This window comes from Protopterus annectens, chromosome 2.part1 (genome assembly GCF_019279795.1).
Source record: "Protopterus annectens isolate FY-2018-M chromosome 2.part1, PAN1.0, whole genome shotgun sequence".
NCBI lineage: Eukaryota > Metazoa > Chordata > Ceratodontiformes > Protopteridae > Protopterus > Protopterus annectens.
In genome coordinates this window covers 1,231,392,955-1,231,417,958 of record NC_056729.1, presented here as the reverse complement: position 1 = coordinate 1,231,417,958, position 25,004 = coordinate 1,231,392,955, and the positions used below count along the sequence as shown (strand labels likewise).

Sequence of the window (25,004 nt, the reverse complement as noted above, 5' to 3'; positions counted from 1 at the left end):
GTTTTCACAGGTACAGTCTCTCTGTGGTCTTTATTACCCGAAGAACAAGAAGCAGAATCTCCTTCTGTTTCACAGCTCAATTTTTTTTGACAGACTTTTATATTTCCTCCTTAGCATGCATTTCACCAAAAATGATTTTGTCCCTCCAGGGAAGAATACCTTGAAGACACCTGGACACAGCAGTTTGAATCTCACACCTGTCTCTCGACATTTTCTGAATAGTGCAATGAGTTTACTTCTCTTTTGCCTGGTGTACAATGAGTAATCATTATCCACAAATGCCCTGCTAGCTCTCATTTTCAGTATTTTGTCCTCCTTCCACAGTTTTGTTAAAATCAATTCCTTCTGCTGGCAGGATTGCATCCTTACTATTATAGGTCTAGGTTGCTTTCTTATGGCTAGGTTGGGAGCATACACACAATGTGCCAATTCAACTAACAGTTCCTGCTGTGGAATACCAGTCCAGTTGCTTATTTGTGCTTTCATAACGTTAATGCAGTCTGTTCCTTCCAGCTTCTCGGGTATAGCTGAAAATCTCAGTTTTTCTCTACATGCTCTGTCCACTTATTCTACTATTTTTTGAATCATCTCTTCCTGAGCAGTCTCGTATTCACCCAGCCTTTTCTTCATTTCAGCATCTGATGTTTGCAGCTTTATCATCTCATCTGAATATCTATTTAAAGCTTCATCCATTTGTTCCAGCCTTTTGTTGTTTGTATTGATATACTGTACCAGTGTTTGTTATGTTAACCAGGTCTGTATGCAGTTGTGTCATATCTTCCTGTAGGTTATTGGAAGTCATGTCTGAAGGTTGCATTATTTTTTGCTGAACAGCTGCAGAACTCCCCCCTGGCAGTGTTTCTTCCTCACTTTTTATAGATGATTTTTCCAGGTCTTCTGGGTTTCTTTATTCTGGGCATCCAGGCAGTGCACTTACTGAAATTTACCCATAAACACAAGTTTACTGGCCTTCTCTGCTGAGTTTCTGTTTTCAGACTGGGAGAGCTAGAAACAAGCTGTGACTCACTGTGCAGCCATCTAGGAAGTCCACTTCAGTAACCTTCTTGAGATTTTTTTTCTCCTTTTGTAGAGAGCCTGTTTTTATTTTGGTTACACAAAAGAGTTTTGTTTTTAGATGTGGCATTGTATTTACTTTGGAGGGGAACAGCTGTCGATTTGTAGTAATTTATGTGAGCGCATAATTTGACAGTAAAGGATACAGAATATGCAATGGGGGTCATCATCATGGAAGGGGATATTGAATTTAGCCAGGCCATCACTCAGTTTAAATAGATTAGCCTTAGTATGCTCTCTGAATACTGAGTTATTGGAAGGTACTTCTGGTCTTGTTTTGCAGTGAATGTGACTGATTTATGGTCAGACTTTACTAGAGAGGGAGTTACAGCTGGAATGAAACAGAGCTGTCCCATATTGGTAAGGACCAAGTCCAAAATTTTGTTGCCACCTAGTTGGGATTTGGATTAACTGGTCCAGAGAATTTGTATTAATGAAGTCTAGAAATCTATGGGTATACTTTTTGATTGATGTATAAGTCTCCCAAATTATAGAGGGGTAGGTGTAGTCCCATAGGAGAATGCTGTTTAATTTGGTGCGTAAGGACCTTGTACTCATCAGGCAGGAGGTATGGGCCAGAGGGAACATAGAGGGGGTCCTCTCATTGGCTGTGATGTTATATGGGGTTTATTAATGGTAAATTGGATGTGGACGAGGCCCAGGGCATTATTCTTTCTAACAAGTCTGGACATGGGACTTTGTTTAATGAATGTAAAGATGCCTCCGCCTTTAGTGCCCTCACCTAGTGTGGTAGAACTGAATGCATGGTAAGCAGTGTGGCCTTGCACTGATGGGGTACTCTCTGTGGACTTGTACCAGTCTCTCTGACAATGCATATATCAATACATTCCAGGATAAGGCATGCCTGTAGGGAGCGGAATTTTCTGTTAAGGTTCCTAGCATTGAGTAGCAAAACAGCTTTTTTTTTATCTGGATTCTATTTGCTATGTTGGATGGTTTTGGAGGCTGACATTGCCTAACAAAAGCATTATGGGGTTGGATAAGGTTTTGGCCAATTTGAAAGCATTGGGGAGATAGGTTCAAGCCATTTCTGGCGATGCAGTTTGGACTGCCAGCTCCTCCCAGGCTGATAATTTTTGGACCCCCTTTGAATGACACCACAAACTAAACCAATTGTTGAAATGCATTTGTATTGTGGCATCAGTCTTGGTGATGGTAGAATGGTGCACAAAGCTAGATTTATACCTGTGTCTGATACATGTTTCGAGAGTTCCATCATGTCTGTCTATTCATATAGTCATGGAAGGTATGTCTCAAGTCATTTACTCCCACATTACTGTGTGTCATGTCTGTATTCTGGTTCAAGGACTTGAGTACATTTGTGATGTGGTGAATCCTGACTTCCGACAGGCAGATGACTGTTACTCTTTCCTTGCATTGCCTGGTGAGTGGTGCATCAGTATGTCTTGCTGTGGAGCCACCTGTGACTAAGATGTCGGATGGTGCTGTGATTTTCTTTATGGGCTTTTGAATTGAGAAACTGAGAATCGTAGATGTTTGTTTCATGATAGGTTCTGTCTGAGTTGAGTGTTTGCATGGTTGCTCAGGGTATTTGTTTCTTGGGCTACATTTAGGAGACCTTTGTAAAATTTATAGGTTACTTTTAAGAGCTCAGCATAAGTAGGTTTGTGTTTTTGGTCTACATATTGAGTGAGACAGATATAGTGTGGTGATGTTTGTTATTGACAACCTGTTTGCTCTCTTTTATGTAAGGTCTTTGCATCCAGTGTCATTATATAGCCATATCTCTCAACACACTGCATTTTCTTTCTGGGTTAGCGGTATCCTCTAAATTTATATCTGAGTGTTATCATATTTTATTTTCCCACCTCAAGAAAAGGAAAACTATTAAATATCTTTAACATATTGTTGGGGGTTGGTATAATGGTTAAGATGGTTACCTCTGAGATGCAGGGTACAGGGTTTGATTCTCACCTTTAGAAGCATTGCTGTGTTGAAAAAAGTCCCCCTGAGGTCAGTAGTCTAGTAAGTAATTCAGAATCAGTGGTACAAAAGGTAGCACACTATCCATTCTTACACCAGGTAGATAGATTGCTGACACTACAGTGTAACACAAGAGAGAAGCTGCACTCCCGTGTTTGCTGTCCTTCAGATGAGAGGTTAGACGTGAGCCCCATCTGCTTGAATTGGTGGTAGTTCTGGTGTTTGTAAAAGATCCCCCATCTGTCGAAAGGAGGAGGGGTTGTTTTATCATATAAACATTTTTCCATCTTTCTTTCATTATTTACACATTCATTATGTTTATACTGTACATAATAGTTTGTACATCACAGTAAAGCACTTTACATGTTTACCTTCCTAAATACTTGTAAAACCCATTTCATCTCAAATCTTTTCCACCATAACCATTTCTTTATATCACATATTGCTTCCTTGTCATCTTTTTTTTTGTTATACAGAAATTCTTCACATCTTCTTTTCCATGAACAGAAAATAGCAGTAAGTAAAATGTCCCATTTTCACTTTCTTTTTCACTCCCAACCTTATATTTCCCATACAAGACCATGTCCATATCAGTGTTCCAGTCATAAACATCTTTGAGTAATGTCCAAAAACTTTGTTTTTCTTACAGTCCAAAAAGTAATGTTAGCCCTCTTCAGTATTAGAGCTATTATACATTCTTATTTCTCTTGTTTTATATATTGTGTTACTTATCACTGGCAGTGTGTCCAGTAGTAAATGCCACAAAAAAAATCATTTGTTACAAAAAAAAAAAAAAAATCAAGACTTTTCTGCCTTTTCGTTATTGCTTTCTTGTATTTACCTCCCCCCACTTTTCCCAAGGATTAATATAATAGTTTTTCATTATTTTTTTATACCTTTCTTTCCTTTCCATTTCTACTTAATATATACTGCCAGTCATAAGTAACACAATATATAAAACAAGAGCACTAAGAATGTATAATAGCTGTAATACTGAAGAGATATAACATTATTTTTTGGACTGTATCAAATGCCTTAGCCACATCACATATTGTTACTTCTCCTTCTCTTCTGCATAGGTTAACATTACTAGTAAACTTATCCCTTCCATAACTTCCCATCTACCATCTTCTAACCTTGATCTACATGTTTGTATAACTGCAAGAAAAAACTGGCCAAGCTAGAGTTTTCACTGTGTGATACCTTAAACCTCCTCGCCACAGCTAGTGGGGTTTGGCTTTATTGGCCCAAACACATCCATAAAGATTTAAAAAGATAAAGTTTATAATTCATGGACATTCAGAAGCCATGTAGCCAAAACACTTGATGTCCTTAAGGGGTCATTTGTATATATCCCATGGGCTTCTTTCACAGAACATGTTCATCACAGCTCTAGATTGGAAAGGTCTGTCACATTCAGTGATAAGAATTTTTAAGTGGATATCCATCATAAATAATACTGAATCAGATTAATTCAAAAGAATATTTTAGAAACATGATTTAACATATCCTAACCATCCTTTGAGCTTCCTAGAAGTTGCTAGTAGTGTGTTCCACATTTTGCTCATTTGTTCCACATTTTGGATGTGTTGAGAACTATGCATGTATGTGATTAAAATGAATATCTTATTTATTAAATTACTTATATTTTTTTTGTAGAACTGCTTGGGTCCAGAAGATTAAAGCAGCTTCAGAAACATTTATTGAAACAGAAAAGAAGAAACGAGAGAAGCTTTATCAAGGTGTGTGTGTATTAATGTAAACATTTGTACTGCTCTGCTTTTTACCTTTTGATTTCTTGTTTTGATATGCATGGGTGGATTAAGACTAGTTGTCATGTATGTGTAGCAGTCCTGAGTCTGTTAAGAATTTTGACATTGTGAGCCAGCAGTCACTCATGTTTCTGTTGTAGCATCGTCTGTATCCGACTCGTTAATGATTAACAGGTAAACATTTGATGCAAAGCTGTCTGACAAACTGAGCTACTAAAAACAGAAAAAAATATGCCCATTGAGACTATGCTACACAACAGACAGGAGCTGCATGCATGCAGAAGTCCAAAGCCCTGTTTACTACATAATTATACATAAGTATGGAAGTAAAAGTCAGACTTTTCTACATTCTCCTTAGTTAATATGTTCCTGAAATATGTGTTGGAATTGGATTATAGCTTCCAGATGCTGTATTAAGCCTTAGCAAAGTTCTGTGTGTGTGTATTGTAACACATCTGTGCCAAATCCTGGCTCATTTGATAGTGAGGGGGTAGTGTGGGAAGTGGGAACCACAGAGTCAGTTGACAAGATGTGATGTTATTCTGTAGCCAGCACCAAAGTTGTATTTGAATACTAGTGGGAGATGTACTCTGTTTCTGGAACTGATGCAAGACACTCATCCACTTCATCTTGCCTTGCTTTAGTAAGTAACTAGGGAACAGTAATTCTTCAGTCAGATAGGAAAATATAGTGAGATTAGCTAAATGTTTTTTTTTTTTTGTATCTGTCTGTGTCTTTCCATTTGTGTTAATTTTTATATTTCCTGTGAATTGACTCTGGTGTTTATTGTAAGCAGATATTTAGATTTTCATGTTTTGTTTTGAATTATTTATTATAAAATATATCCATACCTTTCACTGATGCTGGTCATTTAGAAAATATTTAATTTTTGAGAGCATGTGGATTTATTTAGTGGCACTATGTTCCTGAAAGCATTGCTGCTTGGTTACCACTACTATTTGTATAAGTATAAATTTTACTAAGAGTAATTGGGTACCCTGGTAAGATCCTTAGAGTAGCTGGCTTTGGGTGTTCTGGTGGCAGTGTGTCTACCTTATAGACTGGATGGAGGTGACAAAGAGGGTAAACTGTGTCAGTCTTTCCCAGGTGTGTGTGTGTGTGTATGTGTGTGTGTGTGTGTGTGTGTGTGTGTGTGTGTGTGTGTGTGTGTGTGTGTATATATGTGTGTGTGTGAAAATCAAATCTCAGAGTGAGTGTGTGCCAGCTACTTTGAACAGAGACACTGAGAGCACTGATTTTACAGAGAGTGTGGTGGAGGACTGGGCTTGGAACACCCAGCTAAGGACTCAACTCTATAGCTGTGTCAGTGGGAAGTCTTGTCTGGGGCCTGGAGATAAAGCCCAGTCCCAGGATTAGAGTGTGGATTCCCTGTGTGCTCTTAAGGGAAAGTGTACTTGCCACAGAGAGCTGCATCTGAAAATACTGTCTCTCTCTTTTTTTATCAGTGAACATTCCCCACTAGTGTCAGTGGTGAGAATTGAGGCTCCTTGATCACTGGCTCAGAGGACGGATGGCACACCAGATAAGGGAACATTCCCTTTCCTTGGTGATTGTGCGATCTTGGAGTTAGTATATATATATATATATATATATATATATAATTAACAGAGGTGTAGGGGATGGGTGGAGCATAGGAGTCGTCCCCCCCGCAAAAACACTTGTATTTGGTTTACTCTTCTCCAGGATAATCTCTGAAGCATGTGCAGAACATGGCAGTGTTAGTTGAGTTGACATTTCAACATTGATATTCTTGGTGTCAGTGTAGCTGGTCATGATGTATGTGTGTGTGTGTGTATATCTATATATATATATATATATATATATATATATATATATATAAAGAGAGACAGGGAGATCTCTCTCTCGTAAAAAAAATAAATAATTGGGGACTCTAAACATAAGAGCTTGGAACTTTGAAATTTATGAAGCTGGTAGGTAGGTAAAAGACCATCTTCCAGGACGCAAGCATCCGGTCCATCAAGCCAGACACTTTGAAAACCACATGTACAAGTATATATAGTCATGAAGTTTAGGTCCCAAGGTGGAGTTTGTTTTTTTAATCAAGGTAAAATACTAGTCTTTCTCTGCTATTTACAGGTTCAGCCCAGGAGATAAAATTAGTAAAAGGTACTATGAAGTATTCAAAATAAGTGGTACATTAGACAGCTGCATGAAAACAAGCAAAAGACTGGAGGAACTAGAAGAAGCTTTTTTCTAAGCATCAAGATGCAACATAGAGAACTTCGAAGGAAGAGTCCAGCATGAAGCAAAAAGTGGCATAATTTGAGGTGAAACAGGAAAATGTCCTAGAAAAGCTGTTTAAGCTAGAAGACAGCTTCACATGGTAGACTCTAAAATTTGAATAGATGTATGAAAAATAGAAGAAACCGATTGCCTGGTGTTTTTGAGTTAAGCATTCCTACTAGGAGAGTTGCGGTCAGTGGTGAAGGATCTCCTTTAGTAAGTGTTCCATCTTTTTCTGTTGTGCAAGAGTGCTACCTTCCTGCCCACATAATGGTATACAAAAAAGGATGAAATGTGTACCATGATACTTGATACTGATGCCTTTGTTAAGCAGGTACTTCAATTAATTTAAGTAGATATGAAAATCAGCATATTAAGGAGGGAGATTATAAGTTAATCCATATTTTACACTATTTTCCTCTGGGTCCTCTAGTCTTCTAGGTGCTTGGCATGGAAGGCTTCTTAGCAGCTTCTAAGACCTGCACCGTCTCTCTGAATTTGCATTGTTGATGTTACTGAGTCTTCATGCACAGGCAACCCAGTTGCTGTGTGATTACTGGTGTAAATTAGACTTCTTTTGTGCAACACAGGGCAATGATAATGACCCCTAAATTTCTTCTTGGTACTAGGTCATCAACTTGAAGTTCAGTGAGAATGATGAAAGTGTATAGAGAAATATCTCCCAGTCTGTCTAGAACATTTCTACCATCCAAACCATTCCTTGCAAAAGGAAGCAGAACTTGGATTACACTTTTTCATAGAGTGAGGAAAGGTCAGTTAAGAGGCAGTTTCTCTGACAAAAGATTGCTTGAACACTGTTCCAAAGTAACTAAGGGCTCTAGAACTGAGCTCATGTTGCAGATCAAGGTGTCATAACAAAGCATTTGACTCTCCAGGAACATAGACCACCATCATAACCAAGTCCTTCTAGAATGAAGGGGTGTAAGCATCACTCTGCTTTTTGGTTTAGTCCATGTTTATCAGACCTCACAAAAATGAGACATCTGTGCATCTGATTATTTCCATATCCTGTATAGCCAGAAATACTGCTCTCAGTATAAGGAAGCATTTAAAGAGGTGCTTCTTCAGTTAGTTCCCAAAACCCTGGTGAAGGTTAGATCCAAAGTGGACTCAAGTAGCGTTTGGACGATGGAGTACAGAGTCTGAGAAGGGAATCTTAAAAAGGAAATTCCATTTGTAGGTTTTGACCTGCAACTCAGCATCCTACTTAATAGTAACAGGATTGTGAAACAAGGATGAGCTTAGAAAAGAAACAATGACTGTCTGACTACTGGCAGTGATTTTTTTCCATTGCAAGACCTGAAAGTAGAAAGTGAAACTGAGAACAGGATTGTTGTCATTAGCATTGAAGGCACAACAGGATTCAGATCTATACCTACCTCTGTTATATTCCCTAAGGCCAGTTCCTTGGGTTCTTGACCCTCTGACAGGATAATGGCATGCCTGTGGGATCTGTCCAGAATCATCTGACTAAATTGGGGATGCACTGCACAGGAAGTAGAAAGTGTTTTAACAGTTGACGACTCCAAGTGACTGTCTCCATGGAAAATCACAGACTGTACAGTAGTCAGAAATTCCTGAGTGAGAGCCATTAGTAACTAGTATTAGTTGAGAAACTTAATAAATTGCACTGCTGGGGTTCTCTTGTACAATGGTTTACATTTTTTTAGAAGAACCTTGGAATAGAATGAAAGCCAAATGTTAACACTACTTATTTGAAATGCTGTCCCCCCACAGCAAATTTCAGAAGATACCTGTATGGTTTCCAGGTGTTTTTTTGCTAATGGACATCCATTCTGTGGTTAGTGCCACTAAAAAAGCGTTTGGGATTATTGGTTTCTTGGCTTGATGGGTGACCATGTAAAATTTCACATAACTGATGTGAAGGCTGAAGTCTCTTAAATTCAAAAGTGAAATGAACCACATACTCTGCTTTTTTTTTCTTTAACACCAGGAAAAGTCAAGAGTAGAACCTGCTTTCATATTCTGCTGGTAGATCTGTATCTACAGCCTGTTTGGCTGTCATTGACTTAGGTTATGCCCATAGGTTCTCCAGCACTGCAGAGGAGAATGAGCTGGTAGAGTCCCATTCAACTCATAAACAATAATAATAATAAACATTGTTTATTTTTTGCTGTTCAGAACCCATCTTTCTGAGGTGATTAAAGTTTAGTTTGGATTGAACCCATTGAAAGATTTTCTCTACCAGTGCAGTTTAAGGACAGTCATCAAAAATTGGAGGAAATATGGAACAACAGTGACATAGCAAAGAACTAGACGTCCCCCCAAAATTGATGAAAAGGCAAGATGAAAACTGATAAGGGAGGCTGTCAAGAGACGTACAGCAACATTGAAGGAGCTGCAGGAAATTCTGGCAAGTACTGGTTGTGTACTACATGTGACAACAATCTCACATATTCTCAATATGACTGGAATAATAGGGTAGGGTTGCAAGACAGAAGCCTTTTCTTACACAGCAAAACATCCAGACCTGGCTAAAATTTGCAAAACAATACATCAGGTCTCCCAAAAGCATGTGGGAAAATGTGTTATGGTCTGATGAGTCCAAGGTTGAACTTTTTGTCCAGAATTCCAAATGGTACGTTTGGCGCAAAAACAACACTTCTCATCAACAGAAGGAACACTACCCCCATGATGAAGCATTGTGGTGGCAGTATCTTGGGGTTGCTTTTCTTCAGCTGGAATTGGGGCTTTAAAAAGGTCAAAGTGGAGGGAATTATGAACAGTTCCAAATGCCAGTCACTTTTGGCCCAAAACCATCAGGTGTCTGCTAGAAAGCTGAAGAGGAATTTCACCTTTTAACACGAGAATGACCCCAAGCATACATCCAAATCAACAAAAGAATGGCTTCACCAGAAGAAAATTAAAGGTTTGGAATGACCCAGCCAGAGCCCAGACCTAAATCCAATAGAAAATCTGTGGGGTGACCTGAAGAGGGCTGTGCACAAGAGATGCACTCGCAGTCTGACAGATTTGGAGCATTTTTGCAAGGCAGAGTGGGCAAATATTGCCAAGTCAAGATGTGCCATGCTGATAGACTCCTACTCAAGAAGACTGAATGTTGTAATTAAATGAAAAGGTGCTTCAACAAAGTATTAGTTTAGGAGTGTGCACACACAGCAAAGTGTTAGTTTAAGGGTGTGCACACTTATGCAATTGGTGTATTTTACGTTTTTATTTTTTATATTTTTCCCCTAACAGGTTTGTTTGTTTTTCAATTGAATTCTACAGGTTAAAAGAAACATTAAAGGTGGGAAAAGTTTTGAAATGATTTATTGTGGTCTCATTTTTTTTTATATCACAAAAACCTGTCATTTTAACAGGGGTGTGTACACTTTTTATATCCACTGTATGTATCCGCAAGACCCAATGGTAATTTTATATTGAATAAGTAATTTGATATTTTGCAAATGAGTACAATTTTTAGAAATCACTCCATTTTTGAGATATTTGAATAATTATGAATGTTGTGTATTTTCATATATAATTGCAAATAAATGTAAATGTCTATAAAACAGTGCTTGTTAGGCACCAAATGTTTTTTCAGCATTGTATATTCTTTCATTTTATACCATGAAGTACAGTATAAACACTTTCTTATTCAAGTTATTAATATAATTATTAGCGTATGACAGATATGCATAATATTTCTGGTAAATAACCTAAACTTTCTCAGTTACAAAGAATACCGCTTGTCTAAGGAGTCATTTCTGACCTCTGCAGTGAATGGGAATGTGAAATGTTCTTCTACAGTGCTTCCAGGGGGGGATATTCCAGAGATATTTATCAAAATGTGATATTTATGCAAATACTCATACTGCATTAGTAAAAAAATATACATATCTTTGGCTGGGTAGCAGTTAGTGAGTATTAGTGACAATTTTTGCTGCATTATGTAGTCTTTCATTTGATACCATGAAGTTCCATGTGTATTGTATCTGGATTAAGTTAATAACAGAAATATTAATTGGTCGAAAAAGAAAATCTCACTCACTCCTCACCTTATTTCAGTCAGCAGAAATTTCTGACCTTCATTTAAGCTGAGCTGTAAGATGCTGTTCTGGAATACATGCATTTAGTCGATGTCAACACCGAATGTTACCTTTTCTGAACCTAAATGTCGAATTTCACATTGGCAAATGGTCGGAATGTGGAGCATAACACCGAATTCGACATTTCCTACCGCTCAACCACCAACACAAGAGCTACCATGGGTCAAGAGGGGGTATTTGCCTGGCTGGCATTCGGTGTTCATGGATTCGGTTATTGAAAATTCGACATTGTGTAAACTTGGATAACTGCCTTCGACATGTAGAACGTCAGAATACTAATGTTCGATTAAATGCATGTATTCCTGCTGTTCCATCATGCTATATCTACACACTAGCAGAAATATTTACGTTAAATATGAAAATATTCATACATGTATTCATTGCTAATCAAGTGTAAGTACGCATAAAGCAGTGGTAAAGATCTATGTTATAAAATGCTGCTTGTGAAGGTGAAAGAAATTACATTAATTTTATTTGCTAACTTTGTAATTGAACTGGTCCTTCTTTGATCGTTTTCAGTCACAGCCCACCTCACAACTGTGTAGCTTCTCAACTAGTTTCTGGAATTTAGAAGGAATCCCAAGTACCAACACAGACACGGGTAAGTCATGCAGAACTCCACACACGCAATGGCTACAAGTTCGGATTAAAGGTACTGTGAGGCAAAGCTCTTATCACCAAGAGAACATGCTGCCATTCTGTTAGTTTCTCCAAGAAGAATTTGCAGAATTCTAGTGTAAATATTGTTTTAGAAATAGCCATATAAAAGACTTGGGGAACATCGATATTAAATCATTAGTCTTAAGCCATACAGTGTTAAAAAAAAGAAGTTGTGTATACTTACCTGGTTAAAATTGCAGCCATAAAGGACTTGGAGAATATCAATAGTAAAGCATTAGTCATGAACCTTATGGTGTCAAAAAAAGTTATGTACATTTACTGAAGGGAAAAATAATAAAAAAAATATAATGAATTATGACCACATTAGCACTCTGACTACAGACATTCTTCAGTTTGCAGAAAGGTACAGATTATGAGGGAAAGACCAAAAAGAGATTAAAAGTTATTAACATTTGATACTGCTTGAATATTATAAATCCACACTGGAACACTTTTTGAGTAAACACACTTTAAAATACTCCCTTTTCTTGATCAATTCCTCATAACATCTGTGACTTTCTGGCTGTAGTGAGTAACTAGTGGCAGACATTTCAAATTGTATACTGTAGTCGTATAAAGAAATAATTACTTCCCCCTACCAAAAAGATCATGCTATAAAAATAACAGGAACATTCTGCAGAATCATCGCCAGAGGTCTTTATATTCAGTAAACTCAACTTGCTGTGTCCTTTTCTGTCTTGCCGCCTTTTTGGAACACTTAGCACTCACCTCACACATCCAGCAGGTCCAAGAACAAGTTTTACCACCAGCATGCATTTTCTGAATAATCACAAAATTTACTTGCAGAGTTATTCCCAGATGATAAAATGAACTTTGGTAGTATACCAGAAGGTTAAAAAAGACAATAATGAATGGAGCAAAAATACGAGGCAAACTTAGGGACGCTCTGCAAACTCAGGGGACAGTTGTAGCAAGTGCCACAATCCAGTACACTAACTACTTAAAAAAAAAAAAAAACTATATTACAATACTGCTGCTGCTGTGTCCAGAGATGTCCTTTCTATTGACAGTTCTCCCTTAATCTATTTACTGTTGGGAACAGAGCTAGCAGAAAGACCTGCTTCAAAAGAGTGAGCGTAGGAACTGCTGCATTTAGTTAGGACAGTTCCTGTTTGGAGGTATACATGCCTCATCTACAAATTCTTCGTAAGTTGACAGACAAGTGCCACCTCAGCAGATTTGGCTGATGAATTGTTGACATTAGGAATCCATTCATCCATCTTGAAAAGAACTCTAAGTGTGAAGATCTGAGAAAGACTTTAAGTAACAGTCATAGCCGGCTTTAGGCACCAGCGAACCCTGTGGTCGCTGGGGGCCCCACTACCAAAGCAAGTTATCTTATCCTGATACTTTGTAACATGTCTATAAAACCAATGAAAGCTAGTACAGCAGTCTTGTATACTTAATAAACCATGAAGGGTAGTAACTCTTATTTATATCTCCCTTAAAATTCAAAGATATTTCTGGTTGTAGTAACAGTGTTTTGTTAAGTAACAGGCATCAGAATTCCATTAAATATTTTACCACTGACAGTGCCCCTGGCTTAGTTAAACCGTGCTGTTGGACATTTTCTCCACTAAAACTAACTACATAGCCAGTTTTAGGTCCCTGCAAAACCCATGGCTGCAGGGCGGGCCCTTAATCATCTTTAACTGTGTGGGGGCCCCACAAAAGCTGCTGCTGGTTGGGGAAAAATGAAGAAAAAATGTATTAATTTCCTAATTATGCTCTTTAACATGAACAGGGTTGAGTTATGACCATTAGGATGAAGCTGATAATGAACATGAGCAATATAAGCACTAGAGGGATCAGCAGCCCAGAGTGACTTACCTCAGTGCAAACTTTGGATTTTAAGAAGAGCTTATGCTTCTGATCATCAGAGATAGTTTCTCTTTCAGGTAGTTTTATAAGTAATACCAGAACACCAGATACTATAACTCTCAATTTCTTTGCTTAAGAATTCAGTGCAATCCCACAAATAATAGAATAAAGGCTCAGAATCAAGAATATGTTTAAATATTACTCTAATTCACTTAAAAAGTTGCTAGAATAACATCTTTTGCATCAACATGTATTTCTGGACAATAAGTATAAAACTCAGATGTCTGGATTGATTGAATGTTTGTAATCCTGAATGATTTACTAGCAAATCAGACTTTTTACAAAGGACAAAGCAAAAGTATGAACAAAATCAGGGAAGGTCTGTGAAATCAGGGACAATGACAGGTATGCATTACTCCTCGATGAAATAAATCTTACCCCTTCTGCTGTTTGACGACTGCTAAACAGCAGTCACTGATCTGGTGTGGCAGTACCAGTGTTGCACAATGTATTGTTGTTTGCTGAAATAAGTACAAAACTAGTACTGCTGTGGCTTATGCATGTTTGTGTGTGCGTGTGTAAACAATATCACTGATTTTTGTCTTTGCATGCACCCAATAATGCCAGGACACAGACATTATTCTTCTGTGTATCAGTAAAAATGTACCTAACAGGTAATTATATTTAAAAAGTATGACATAACATATACCACAGAACATTCACACACTTAGATATTCTTGGAGTCTGGTGGCCCCCACTCACCAGACTGTCTAAATGGATAACAGGAACTCCCTTAATCATCCTTGACTCTGTGTGGGCCCCCACCAAAGCTGTTGTTGGTTGGAGAAAAAGTATACATTTTCTGAATACACTGTTTAACCTGAATGGTGCTGAGATATGACCCTTTTAGGATAAAGCTGGTAATAGCCTCTGTTTACAACCACACCCATTCTAAAAGCAGCCCTGCACAAATGTGTATGTACAGAAAGCTTCTACAGGTTATGAGGAGCTGGAGATTGTGTGGTTATTACATCTTTAATTTTTTACCACAGTCAAACCTTAGACGTGCGCACATAAAGTCATTATAGCTTGTGTTTGAGCTGTGGGCAGTGTTTCTCACAGACCTCAGAGGTGTACAAAGAAGGTTACTATAGCTTGTGTAAGAGAGGTGTACTGTCTAGGAGCAACAATTTCGAATATATTACTGAAATCATTCTCATAATCATGTATCAGGCACATATACATGTGGCTGCCTTTGAGGGCTAGGAGTGAAGAACATGCTATGTATATGTATGTCAGCAATCACTTGAAATATATGACTAAGGCAATGCAGATCTCTGCTTTCATCCCAGGCTAACACTAGAGGGATGCATAGGCAGTGACTGTCTTTTGTAGGAGGTAGGCAGTATTCCCAGATAAGACTTAAGAATTCTCCCAACTACTGGCTTGTTAGTTTACTGTAAGCTACTATTTTGTCAGTTTTGAAAATTAAGCCATGGGCACAACTTATATCCTCCTTGAAAGAAAAAAAATAAGACTGAAATTATTTTCTTTTTCATGATTTTTGTTTAGGCCACCATTGGAGTAAAATGTTGAGAAAATTTTCTAAAATGCATCCCAGACTATCTGTAAACCTATGGCTTCTTGGTCCCTGGCTTATTTGAGTTATTTCCTAAATGGTTATTACTGTGCTGTCTTGTTCAGGAAAGGTGCGTTGAAAGGATGCAAGGAAAACTAAAGCTGAACCACAAAAGTGAATTTTTTTCCTTAATCATAATTTCTGTTCAAGCCATTTTTGGATGAAAAGGTTGTGTAAAAAGAAAAAAAAACTTTAAAATGCACTTCAGAGCATGTAGAAAGTTATGGCCTCTTGAAAAAGCTGAGGGTAAGGCAAAATGTGAGAAAAGAAGAAAAAAGTAACATGCATGGTATGGGGAGCCCAAAAGGGGGGAAATCAGAGGAAAGGACTGGAGGGTGTGTGTGTGTGTGTGTGTGTGTGTGTTGAAATGTAGGCTGTCATCATTTCAATTCAAGTCCAGACCTGTATATAGACTTGTTGCAATGTATCATTGTTGCAACTAAGTGCTAGTAGAACTTTAACTGCCCCTTTGTTAGACAGGTCAACATAGTGATAGTGTGGTACATAGGCCTGTTGTAATGTAAGAGCTTGTAGCTACAGGTCTGTCTGTGGATACGACTCCTAAAAGTTTGCAGCACGAAATAAAAGATTGCTTAGGATGGATGGCATTGATGGGATGATACTTATACTGGAAGTACCTGGGGGGCCCCCAACTTGACATTTGCTGGGGGCCCCCAAAATGCTAACACCGGCCCTGGTAACAGTAACAAATTCATGAAGAAGATGGTATTGCTCCATTTCTCTTTTTTGTTCTTTTTTTAAGAAGCAGCACACACACTGTGTCATAACTATGAGTGAAACTTGTTTGTAGTGTGTCACGTTCAACACAGTGCTATTACAATTACACAAAGTGCTTGTGCTGCTTCTTACTTTACATTGACAACTTCATTTCAGTTTTACTCAAAAATTTTTTATGGAAGCATTACCTACATGGGTAATTTAAATGTGGGGTATCCGCAGAAGGCATCCAGCTTACTTTGATGCTGGAAATCCATACAACATGCAAAGAGAATCTACTGCAAAGTGCAGAGTGCTCATGCGTGCTATGGATGTGATAGGGCAGTTTTGTTTTCAGGGGAGTGCTGTAGGCACCATTCAAGAGCTTGCATCCTGCTTTAGTGACACAAAGGAGATAATAATAATTAATAGTCTTAGGCACCTTTTTCACAAGGATGTGCAACAGATACTAAAGGATGCAAAAAAACCTGCTACTAGTAAGTCTTATGTTGGCAAATGGAAAAGATTCTCTAGTTGGTGCCTTGCCAGTAACAGGGGTCAGTAGCACCTCAAATTCTGAAATATTTGTGTGAACTACTTAAAGATGACTTGTCATATGTTTCTGTCAAGGTGCATTTTGCAGCCATGTCAGTATGCTTGCCTATGGATCCCCCTCTTTTTTTATGTTTGGGATCAAACTGCTCCTGAATTGTGTGTTGCCAATGAGAACCCCCTTGCAAGCCAATTTCTTCTCATTAGGATCTCAGTTTTGTTCTAGAAAAACTGGTCTTGGCTCCTTTTGAACTTGCCTTTTAGGCTGATTTGCAGTTCATTACTTGGAAGACAGTTTTACTTGTTGCTCTGACATCTGCAAGGTGAGTATCTGAGTTACAAGCTCTCAAGAGAGGAAGGCAGAAAAGTTCCTGTTATGCATACATCTGTTAATGGTGAGTTATCAAAGATCTGTATTGTGTAAAAAAAATAAATGAAACATCTCACACATTCTATTTTAGGGCCTTCTGCAGGTATACTTCTCCAGTATAAATGTCCCATATATGAGAAAAGGGCATACTCCAGTTACTTTAGTGCATTCACATTGCAGCCGGCCTTTCACATGCTGTTCTTCCTTGTGTATTATCTTTTTCATATTGTTAAAATGGTTAGATGGTTCTGTATTTTCTTGTAACTGTTAAAATATTTTTTGTTGTTGCAGCACGCTCACAGAAATCATCTGGAATAGGACGTCTGTTGGTGAATATTATTGAAGCAACAGAGTTAAAACCTTGCAAACCAAATGGTAGGAAGAAAGGTTCATGCAGTGTTTTGCTGATAATGAAATGAAATATTCTGTATTCTTTTTCTGTCTGTATTTCTTATTTGTGTTATTTATTCAGCTTTGGATGACAAGAAAAGTACAATAGATAGAAATGTCCTGGTCTTAGTTACTTTGCATTTTAAGGTATAATGATGAACACTCAAAAACAGAACAATTCCAAGTGTAGTCTGTCATTTACAAACACAGTGCATACATTGCAACAGCAGGCTGTGTTTAGTGAGTTTCCAAATGCAGAAAAGTCTGAAAAAAAAACATTAAATGGTGAAGTATTTATTTTTATTTTATTTGTCTAGACATTACTTAATCACATAAGCCCACTTGGACACAACTGTTCTTTTTCAAGGTGACCTGGGAACACTGTCTGGTTAAGTGACTTGTTCAGAGTAACATGGTAATCAAGTGAAAGTGGAAGTCAAACATTGTACCTTGGGTACATGAAACAACTAACTAACAGCTCAGATCCTTTATTTATTTAATTTATTTATTTAAATTTGTTGACCGGGAGTGTCCGACTGGACGTAGGTCCATTTTCAGCGGAGGCCCGGGGAGAAAAGCTCCACAGTTAAAATAAACAGACAGTATTTACATTGGATTACATAGTGATTAACAATTTACATAGCAATTACTTACAACATATTTACAGATGAACATAGTACATCAGTAGACAACTAGAATCTTTATCTGTGAAGTGCATACCAGACATTAACAAATGTTACAAGAAGAAGAAATTCGTGCTGTATAATAAGTATTGGCTTATGAGCATCTGAGCTTGCTATAATCAAGGTAGTTAGTGGAGTGGAAAGAAAGGTAGTGGTTGGATGGGGTGGATGATATTAGAGTGGGAGTTGCAAGGGCATAGCCAGCATGTTTTTAGTTGCGCTTTTAGTAAAGTTTTGAAGTGGGTGCATGATGGTATGGAGGTAATTGTGGGTGGGAGTGAGTTCCATAATTTGGCTATGGCACAAGAGAATAGTGCTTCACCAGCAGAGTTATTGGCTTTAGTGATCTGCAAGTGATTTTTGCTGCTGGATCTTGGTGGTCTGGTGGTGCGATAGGGTTGGAGTAGATTCTGGAGGGATGGGACATTTAGTGGATGGTTTACTAGTTTGTGGGCGAGTGAGAGTTGATACCACTGAAGGAGGTGAGGGAGTTCAAGCCAGCCCAGTTCAGCAAGTGAGAGACAGTGGTGACTACGGTAGGATGCCCCTGTGGCGAATTTGGCAATTTTGTTGTAGCAGGTCTCTAGCTTGTTTAGATCACATTGCCTTAGGTTGGTATATATTGGAGAGGCATAAAGTAGGGTGGAGATAAGGTGGGAATTTGCTATTGAAATCTTTGCTGCTTTGGTGAGAAATTGTTTATTTCTGTATAACGCTTCTAGTTTTTTGTGGACTTTTTTTATAGTCATGGATATGTGAATGTCAAATTTTAGTTTATTGTCTATTTCCACTCCTAGCAATTTGGTGTGTTCAGTTTGGTATATAGTGGTGTTGTCTTTTGCCGTGATGTTAAAGTGAGAGTTGTTTTGAGTATGCTTGGTGGGTTGGAAGATGAGTAGTTTAGTTTTGTTTGGGTTGAGTATTAATCGGGCATCTGATAACCATGTTTCAACAGAGGAAAAGGCTTCCTGTGTGACTTTTTGCAGTTTTGGTAGAGACTGGGCTGAGCAGATGATGGTCAAGTCATCTGCGTATTGTATGAGTGTGCCATGTTTGGTGGCAGAGGCTAGATTATTGATGTAAACCGAGAAGAGTAGGGGTCCTTGGGGAACCCCTATGGAGACAGGTAGTTGGGGAGATATGTCATTCTGCCATACAACGGATTGTTGGCGGTCAGACAGGTAACTCTGAAACCAGTTGGTGACCGATTATGAGAAGGTTAGGTTATTGAGGACAGAGATAAGTTGTTTGTGTGGGACCATGTCAAATGCTTTAGATAGGTCTAGGAAAGTAGCAGAGGAGAGATAGCCATTGTTTTTATGCTGAAGGATAGTGTTAGTAAAGGAGAGTAAGGCAGTGGTGGTGCTATGGTTTGGTCGGAAACCATGCTGAGTACTGGAAAGGAGGTTGTTAGTAAGGAGGTTGTCTGAGACCTGAGAGTGTATGCATCTCTGTAGTATTTTGGAGAGTGGAGAGAGAATAGCTATGGAGCAGTAATTGGTTAGTACTGTGGAGGGTCCACCTTTGTGGAGGGGAATTATATGTGATACTTTCCACAGTGTGGGAACGTAACTTTCTGACAGAGATCGGTTAATCAAGATGGATACTGGGTAGGCCAGAGCATCAGCTGCGATTTGTAGGTATTCACTTGGGAGGCTGTCTGCTGCTAATTTGGTGGGTTTAAGTTTAGTTAAGAGTTTTTTATGTTGGAGGTAGGTACAGGAGAAAAAGAGAAGGCAGTGGGGAGATTACTAGTTGAAGGTGTGGGTTGGAGGGGGGTTGTGTTGTTTAGCTAGTGATAGTATGGTTTGGGTGGTGTGTGTGTTGAATGACGTAGCAATATTTTCTGAGGAGTGAGGGATGTTAGGAGGAGGGGTACTGACTTTACCTGGGTGGAGGGTGGAGTTTATGGAGGACCAGAATTGTTTGGGGCTGTGTTGTGAGGAGTCTAGGGCAGACTGGTAGTATTGGGATTTGTCCTGTTTTATTAGCTTTTTGACTCTATTGCGTAGTTCTAGGAATTTCTGTCTAGCTGAGGGGGTTTTGGTTCTTAATCCTCTCATCTAATTACCAGGCAAATGAAAACAGTGGTTGAAATAATGTCATTAAATTATGACAACTTTTGAGACTAGCAGTAATTAAAAAGTCAGTGATTGGGAGGCAGATAAGTAGCATAGAGTGGTAAAGCCTTAGTTGTGATGTAGGTAACTTAGGCACTGGAGGAGCTGTCTGTGGGGAGGAGGGGAGGAGGATGTTTCTATTGCTAGCTTTTGTACATCTTGGGCAACAAGGAGTCAGCATGCTGTGGTGCACTGCTGTTATCCAGTGAAGATCATGATCTCCTTTTCTGAGATTCACAGATTGATACATTTCTGAAATTTCTCTAGTTTGCACATTAAGGAGAGAGAATGTGTACCTCTTGCCTGCACATACCATGGCATTTGTGTTAGGCTACGAGAACATGCCCACTTCCCTGGGACACTTTTTTTCTATCATTTGCAAAATTTGGATGTTGGAACATAGCTTTCTTATGGAAAAACTTTCTAGCATTCAACAGCTAAGTATTCAAACCATCAAAATGTTCGGCAGTCACAAAAACATGAACCAGGGCTTACATCATCCAGTTTTTCTACTGCTTAGGAGCACAAAGTGAAGCACTGTAATAATTACCAGTACTTTAGACCGAATACCAACAGAAGGTGAATGGGAAAAAGACTGGTCTGTTTCAGTTCTAACAGGATGGCAGTTCCAGATGCTGCCCAGCACAGCGATTGGCAAAGTAATCCTCTACATAGTCCTATGATGGTGCCAGAGCATTGCTAGAAGGTAAAGGAATTAGCCCAGCTGGCCATATTCTGCTTATTAAGTCTGCCCATGAAACGCTCATGATATTCTTGAATTGCAAGTTTCCCTTTGATTAGTGAGGAGCCAAGCTCACTCCATTATGGGTTGAAAGGTGTGCCCTAGGCAGCCACAGTAGAACATGTGTCCAGGGGTATCAAGAGCATCCTTGCATCATTTTGCTCTTCGGAAATGACCTCTTTAGTTACTGTAACCAGACTCAGCAGTTGCACTTGACTGAGAAGTCTTCTTGTGAGGCCTTCCCTGAGTCATGCAGGACTCACTGGTAGGGTATAGATGAATTCTGATGGCCCTCTTGTGGCAGTCACCTGGAGCAACCCAGCATGTAGATGTACATCACTTTAACTTCTGTCAGGTTGGACTGCTCCTGATGGGTGTAGAAGAGTACACTTTTTTACTTTTTTATTTTAAAGGAAATTAAACCACTGAATGCAAATATTCCTTTTCAGGGGTGGCATAGAAGTACTGTTTGGTTAAGTGACTTGCTTGGAGTCACACAATTTGCAAGTGGAAATTGAGGAACTCAAACCAGGACTACAGGATGATATTTTTTTAACAGCTCATAGCCTTAACAGTTTGAACTAAATTGTCAGACCCTTGGTAATGTGGATTAGACCCAGCACTAGGTCCCATGCAGGCCTTTCACGACCTAGTGCTACCTCTGATGAGTGCTTTCTTAGGGTCCTTATTATTTCATCAAAATATATCACTGAACACCATTACAAATGGCATTTTATTGAACATGCCATTCATCAAACCATTCTAACTGAGATTGTATTATGGTGAGAATCAGGAAATTTGCTCTTCCCCACTATAGTGTGATCTCAGAGTTGGTGTATATAATTAGCAAGGGGTTTGCTTCTGACTTCCTGAAAGCAGGATTGCCTTCATTGAGGTACACACTCAGGCTGACAGTCCTAGGAAATCTTAGCCTTGGTAATTCATGTGAGGATATAGCAGAGGGTTCAGACTTGAACCCTTTTGCATCTCTTGAGCATCACAACAGCGTTGATCTTTATAGTTTCTTGCTGATGCCTGAGGATTAGGGTGGTTTATTAGACATTGCGATGTCAGGTTTTAATGTCTGTATGCCCTCTTGGAACTTTGTTTTATGTTAGACCCTTAATACATGGTTCTAGATTTGTGTACAGTCCTACCAATCTTATTGTTGACCTATCTTTTCTGCATCAGCACCCAGAACAGATTTTCAGTAAATATTTTTCACTAGTGGCATGAGGTTCCATCGTGGCTGTTCCTTGGTTTGAGAAAAAGTGGATCTTTTATGAAGGTGGCTTCACATAAACTATGCAGAGCTATAGTCATTGTATTGCTTGTCCTGAAGGCTTTGCAAGAACAGCTAAACCAGAATATGCCCTCCTTCAGTCTGACAACCAGTAGGGTGACATAGGCTTGCTTATACACCCTATGCACAGAGATCAGTTTTGCAGTGAGCTGTAGATACAGTGCTGTTAAGACTCCCCATACCACAGTTGCTGCCCCCTGCTGGATCTGAGGATTTTTAAATTGTGTGGTTAGGATTTTTCAGGAGAGAGAGAGACGTTCCAGAGATTGTGTTATATGTGGGGAATAAAGCTTTAGTGCATTAACACCTATTGGTGTACAATGTCACACCCCTAGCACCTAGAAACATCTTTGCATTCCAGAGCATTTTCTGAAAAATCAACGTAAAAAGCATAAGTTAGCGGAAGAAGCCAAATGGCATGTAAATATTTTGTGAACAGTAAAAGCTGCTAAAACTGTACAAATAGCAATCTTATGAGTAAGACATATTGTTTAAAATGATGATAGTGCACATTTCCATTAATACCATAATATATTATAATGCACACAAAGAAGTATATTTTTTGCAAACTTTCACAAACAAGATTGTCATATTTCAGAAAATGCGCATTATATATGTTTATTTTTAGAATGCTTTTGTTAACCAATCATAAGCTTTTACATGACAGCATGAAACTCCTTTGAGTGTATGTTTATTGAGATATCTGCAGAAATATAAAAAGAGATGTTTGAATATATAATTAGCAATGTATATAATAGTGAATATTTCTCAAGATGTGCAACTTACAAGGACTTACAAGACTGTTACACACTGATCAACAGCTTTACTTAAAGTCTGCCAGTGTGAAAACGGAAACAGAGATTCAACAGCCAGTGTTATTGTCAGCTTAAGTAAAATTCAGTTACTGGCTAGTAAGTACACTGCCTAGATGCCAGATACAAAGAAACTAAGACAGCCTGAAAGAAAATCAGTTAGAAATGGTAGAGAGAAAACAATGACTAGGAAGAATCCTGCAGATGTTCAGCAAAATGTAGTAGTTCGATCTCCACCTTTGGTGCAAGACATGGCTTCCAATAATCTAGAGGAAAAAAAAATAAGTCAGATTTTCTCAGAGCTGATTAAAATAAATAAAACACTGATGGAGTGCATCAGCTTAAATAACAAACAGGCTGAAAAATGGAAGAAGCTGTAAACAGATATTCAGATGAGCTGATAAAACTGCAAAAATTAGAGGTAAAAATAAAAAAGACTGCCTAAGAAGAATTGTTTGAAAAGAATTGTAAAATTAGAGGACAGAAATTTTCTGCTGTACCAGGAAAACTAGAAAGAATAAACTGTATTAATTTTACTGGACTGGTACACCACAGCAAATACTGTTAATTGAAAGGGCACACCACTTGTATGCTCTAAATCTTGCCATGAGAAAGCAGTCAAGATCTGTATTAGTAAAGATGCAGACTTAACAGCAAAATGAGTTGATTCTGACAAAACTGTGGCAAAAGGGCAAAGTATTAAAAGTTGGAAACAGCAGAATATTTGTGGAAAATGATTATTCCATGTACACCAGGCAGAACAGAAACAAATATATTGAAACAAATTTCCAATATTTAGGGAATGTCGAGAGGTAGGTGTGACATTCAAGCTGCTATATCCATGTGTCTTCAGAGTGTTTTTCCTGGAGGATTAAAGTCATTTTTTGATGCAGGACAGACTAAGGGGAATTACAAAAGTTTGTTCAACAGAAAGTGAGCCATCAAGCAGAAGGGGGCTTTGCTTTTCATTCTTCTGATAATAAAGCACATGGGAGAGCTATGCCAGTGAAACCTTTTCCACTGTTCCAGTAGAAAATGTTTGAAAGACAGAGAAAAGCACAGGAGTTGACCAGAAGAATAGCATACCTTGGAAATGAACTGGAATCTGGAGTTGGGAGACAGAGATGAACAGGAAAAGAACAGCAAAACAGAAATTAATTAATAAATGTGAGAATGCAAAGGATCAATCACATTTGTGAAATACACCTGTATAAGAAAAAGTGGAAAGAGTGGACTATTGTTGATTTTGTTAAACTTGTGAGAACTGAAAAGCATTTGCCTCAATTCATGTCATTAATGCTTGGAAGGAGCTAGAGGGGAAGAAGGAAAATGGTAACTGTAAGTAAAACAAGTTTTGTTTTTAAAGGACAACTACATGAAAGAGTACATTATTTCTTCTCCAGCGTGCATTTTTCTCCCCCACCTAATGATCCCACCACTCAAAAATGTCATTAATGTAGAAGGAAGCTTTTATTTTTTCTATTTTTGCAATTGAGTGATAGTCAATTGGTACTGCTTGCCATGTTTAAAAAAAACCTTATTCTCGTACTTGGTTGATCCTGCGACAAGTCGCCCATCAGTCTGACTACAGATTTCAGTAGAATTTAGTGGAACATGCCCTCCTGTTGTGTTTTCACCCAGAACATGCCCATTCTGTAATTATGCACGCCCATTCTGTAATTATGCACACCGATTCTATAATTATGCACTGTTTTTTAGCATTTGTATTCAAATCGCATCCTTCTCCCCGCCTTCCTATATGCATAAAAACACCCTCAACTTGAAGCAGGAGCTTTTTTTTTTGGAGTTATCTGTTGCTGCATGTCTTTGTTTCACTAAAGGATTGTAGTATTTCTACGGACTTTGCACAGACTGATATTGTAAGAGTGCAGTTATTGTGGGAGATATTTTTACTTAAATATCAGAAGTTATACAACTGTTTTTGGATGGAACTGCCTTATTTTTCACAGTGAGTTAACAATATACTCTGCTACAATTTTACAG

General features: G+C 38.4%; 1 protein-coding gene across 1 annotated transcript in view; it reads left to right on the top strand.

Moving 5' to 3' along the window:
- The window catches only part of ITSN2 (intersectin 2), a 3,295,579-nt gene that overhangs the window by 3,139,271 nt on the left and 131,304 nt on the right, over positions 1-25,004 (top strand). The window contains exons 34-35 of the mRNA XM_044063555.1: positions 4,699-4,781; positions 17,242-17,325. Coding sequence (XP_043919490.1) covers positions 4,699-4,781; positions 17,242-17,325 — 167 coding nt within the window. The remainder of the gene's footprint in view (positions 1-4,698; positions 4,782-17,241; positions 17,326-25,004) is intronic.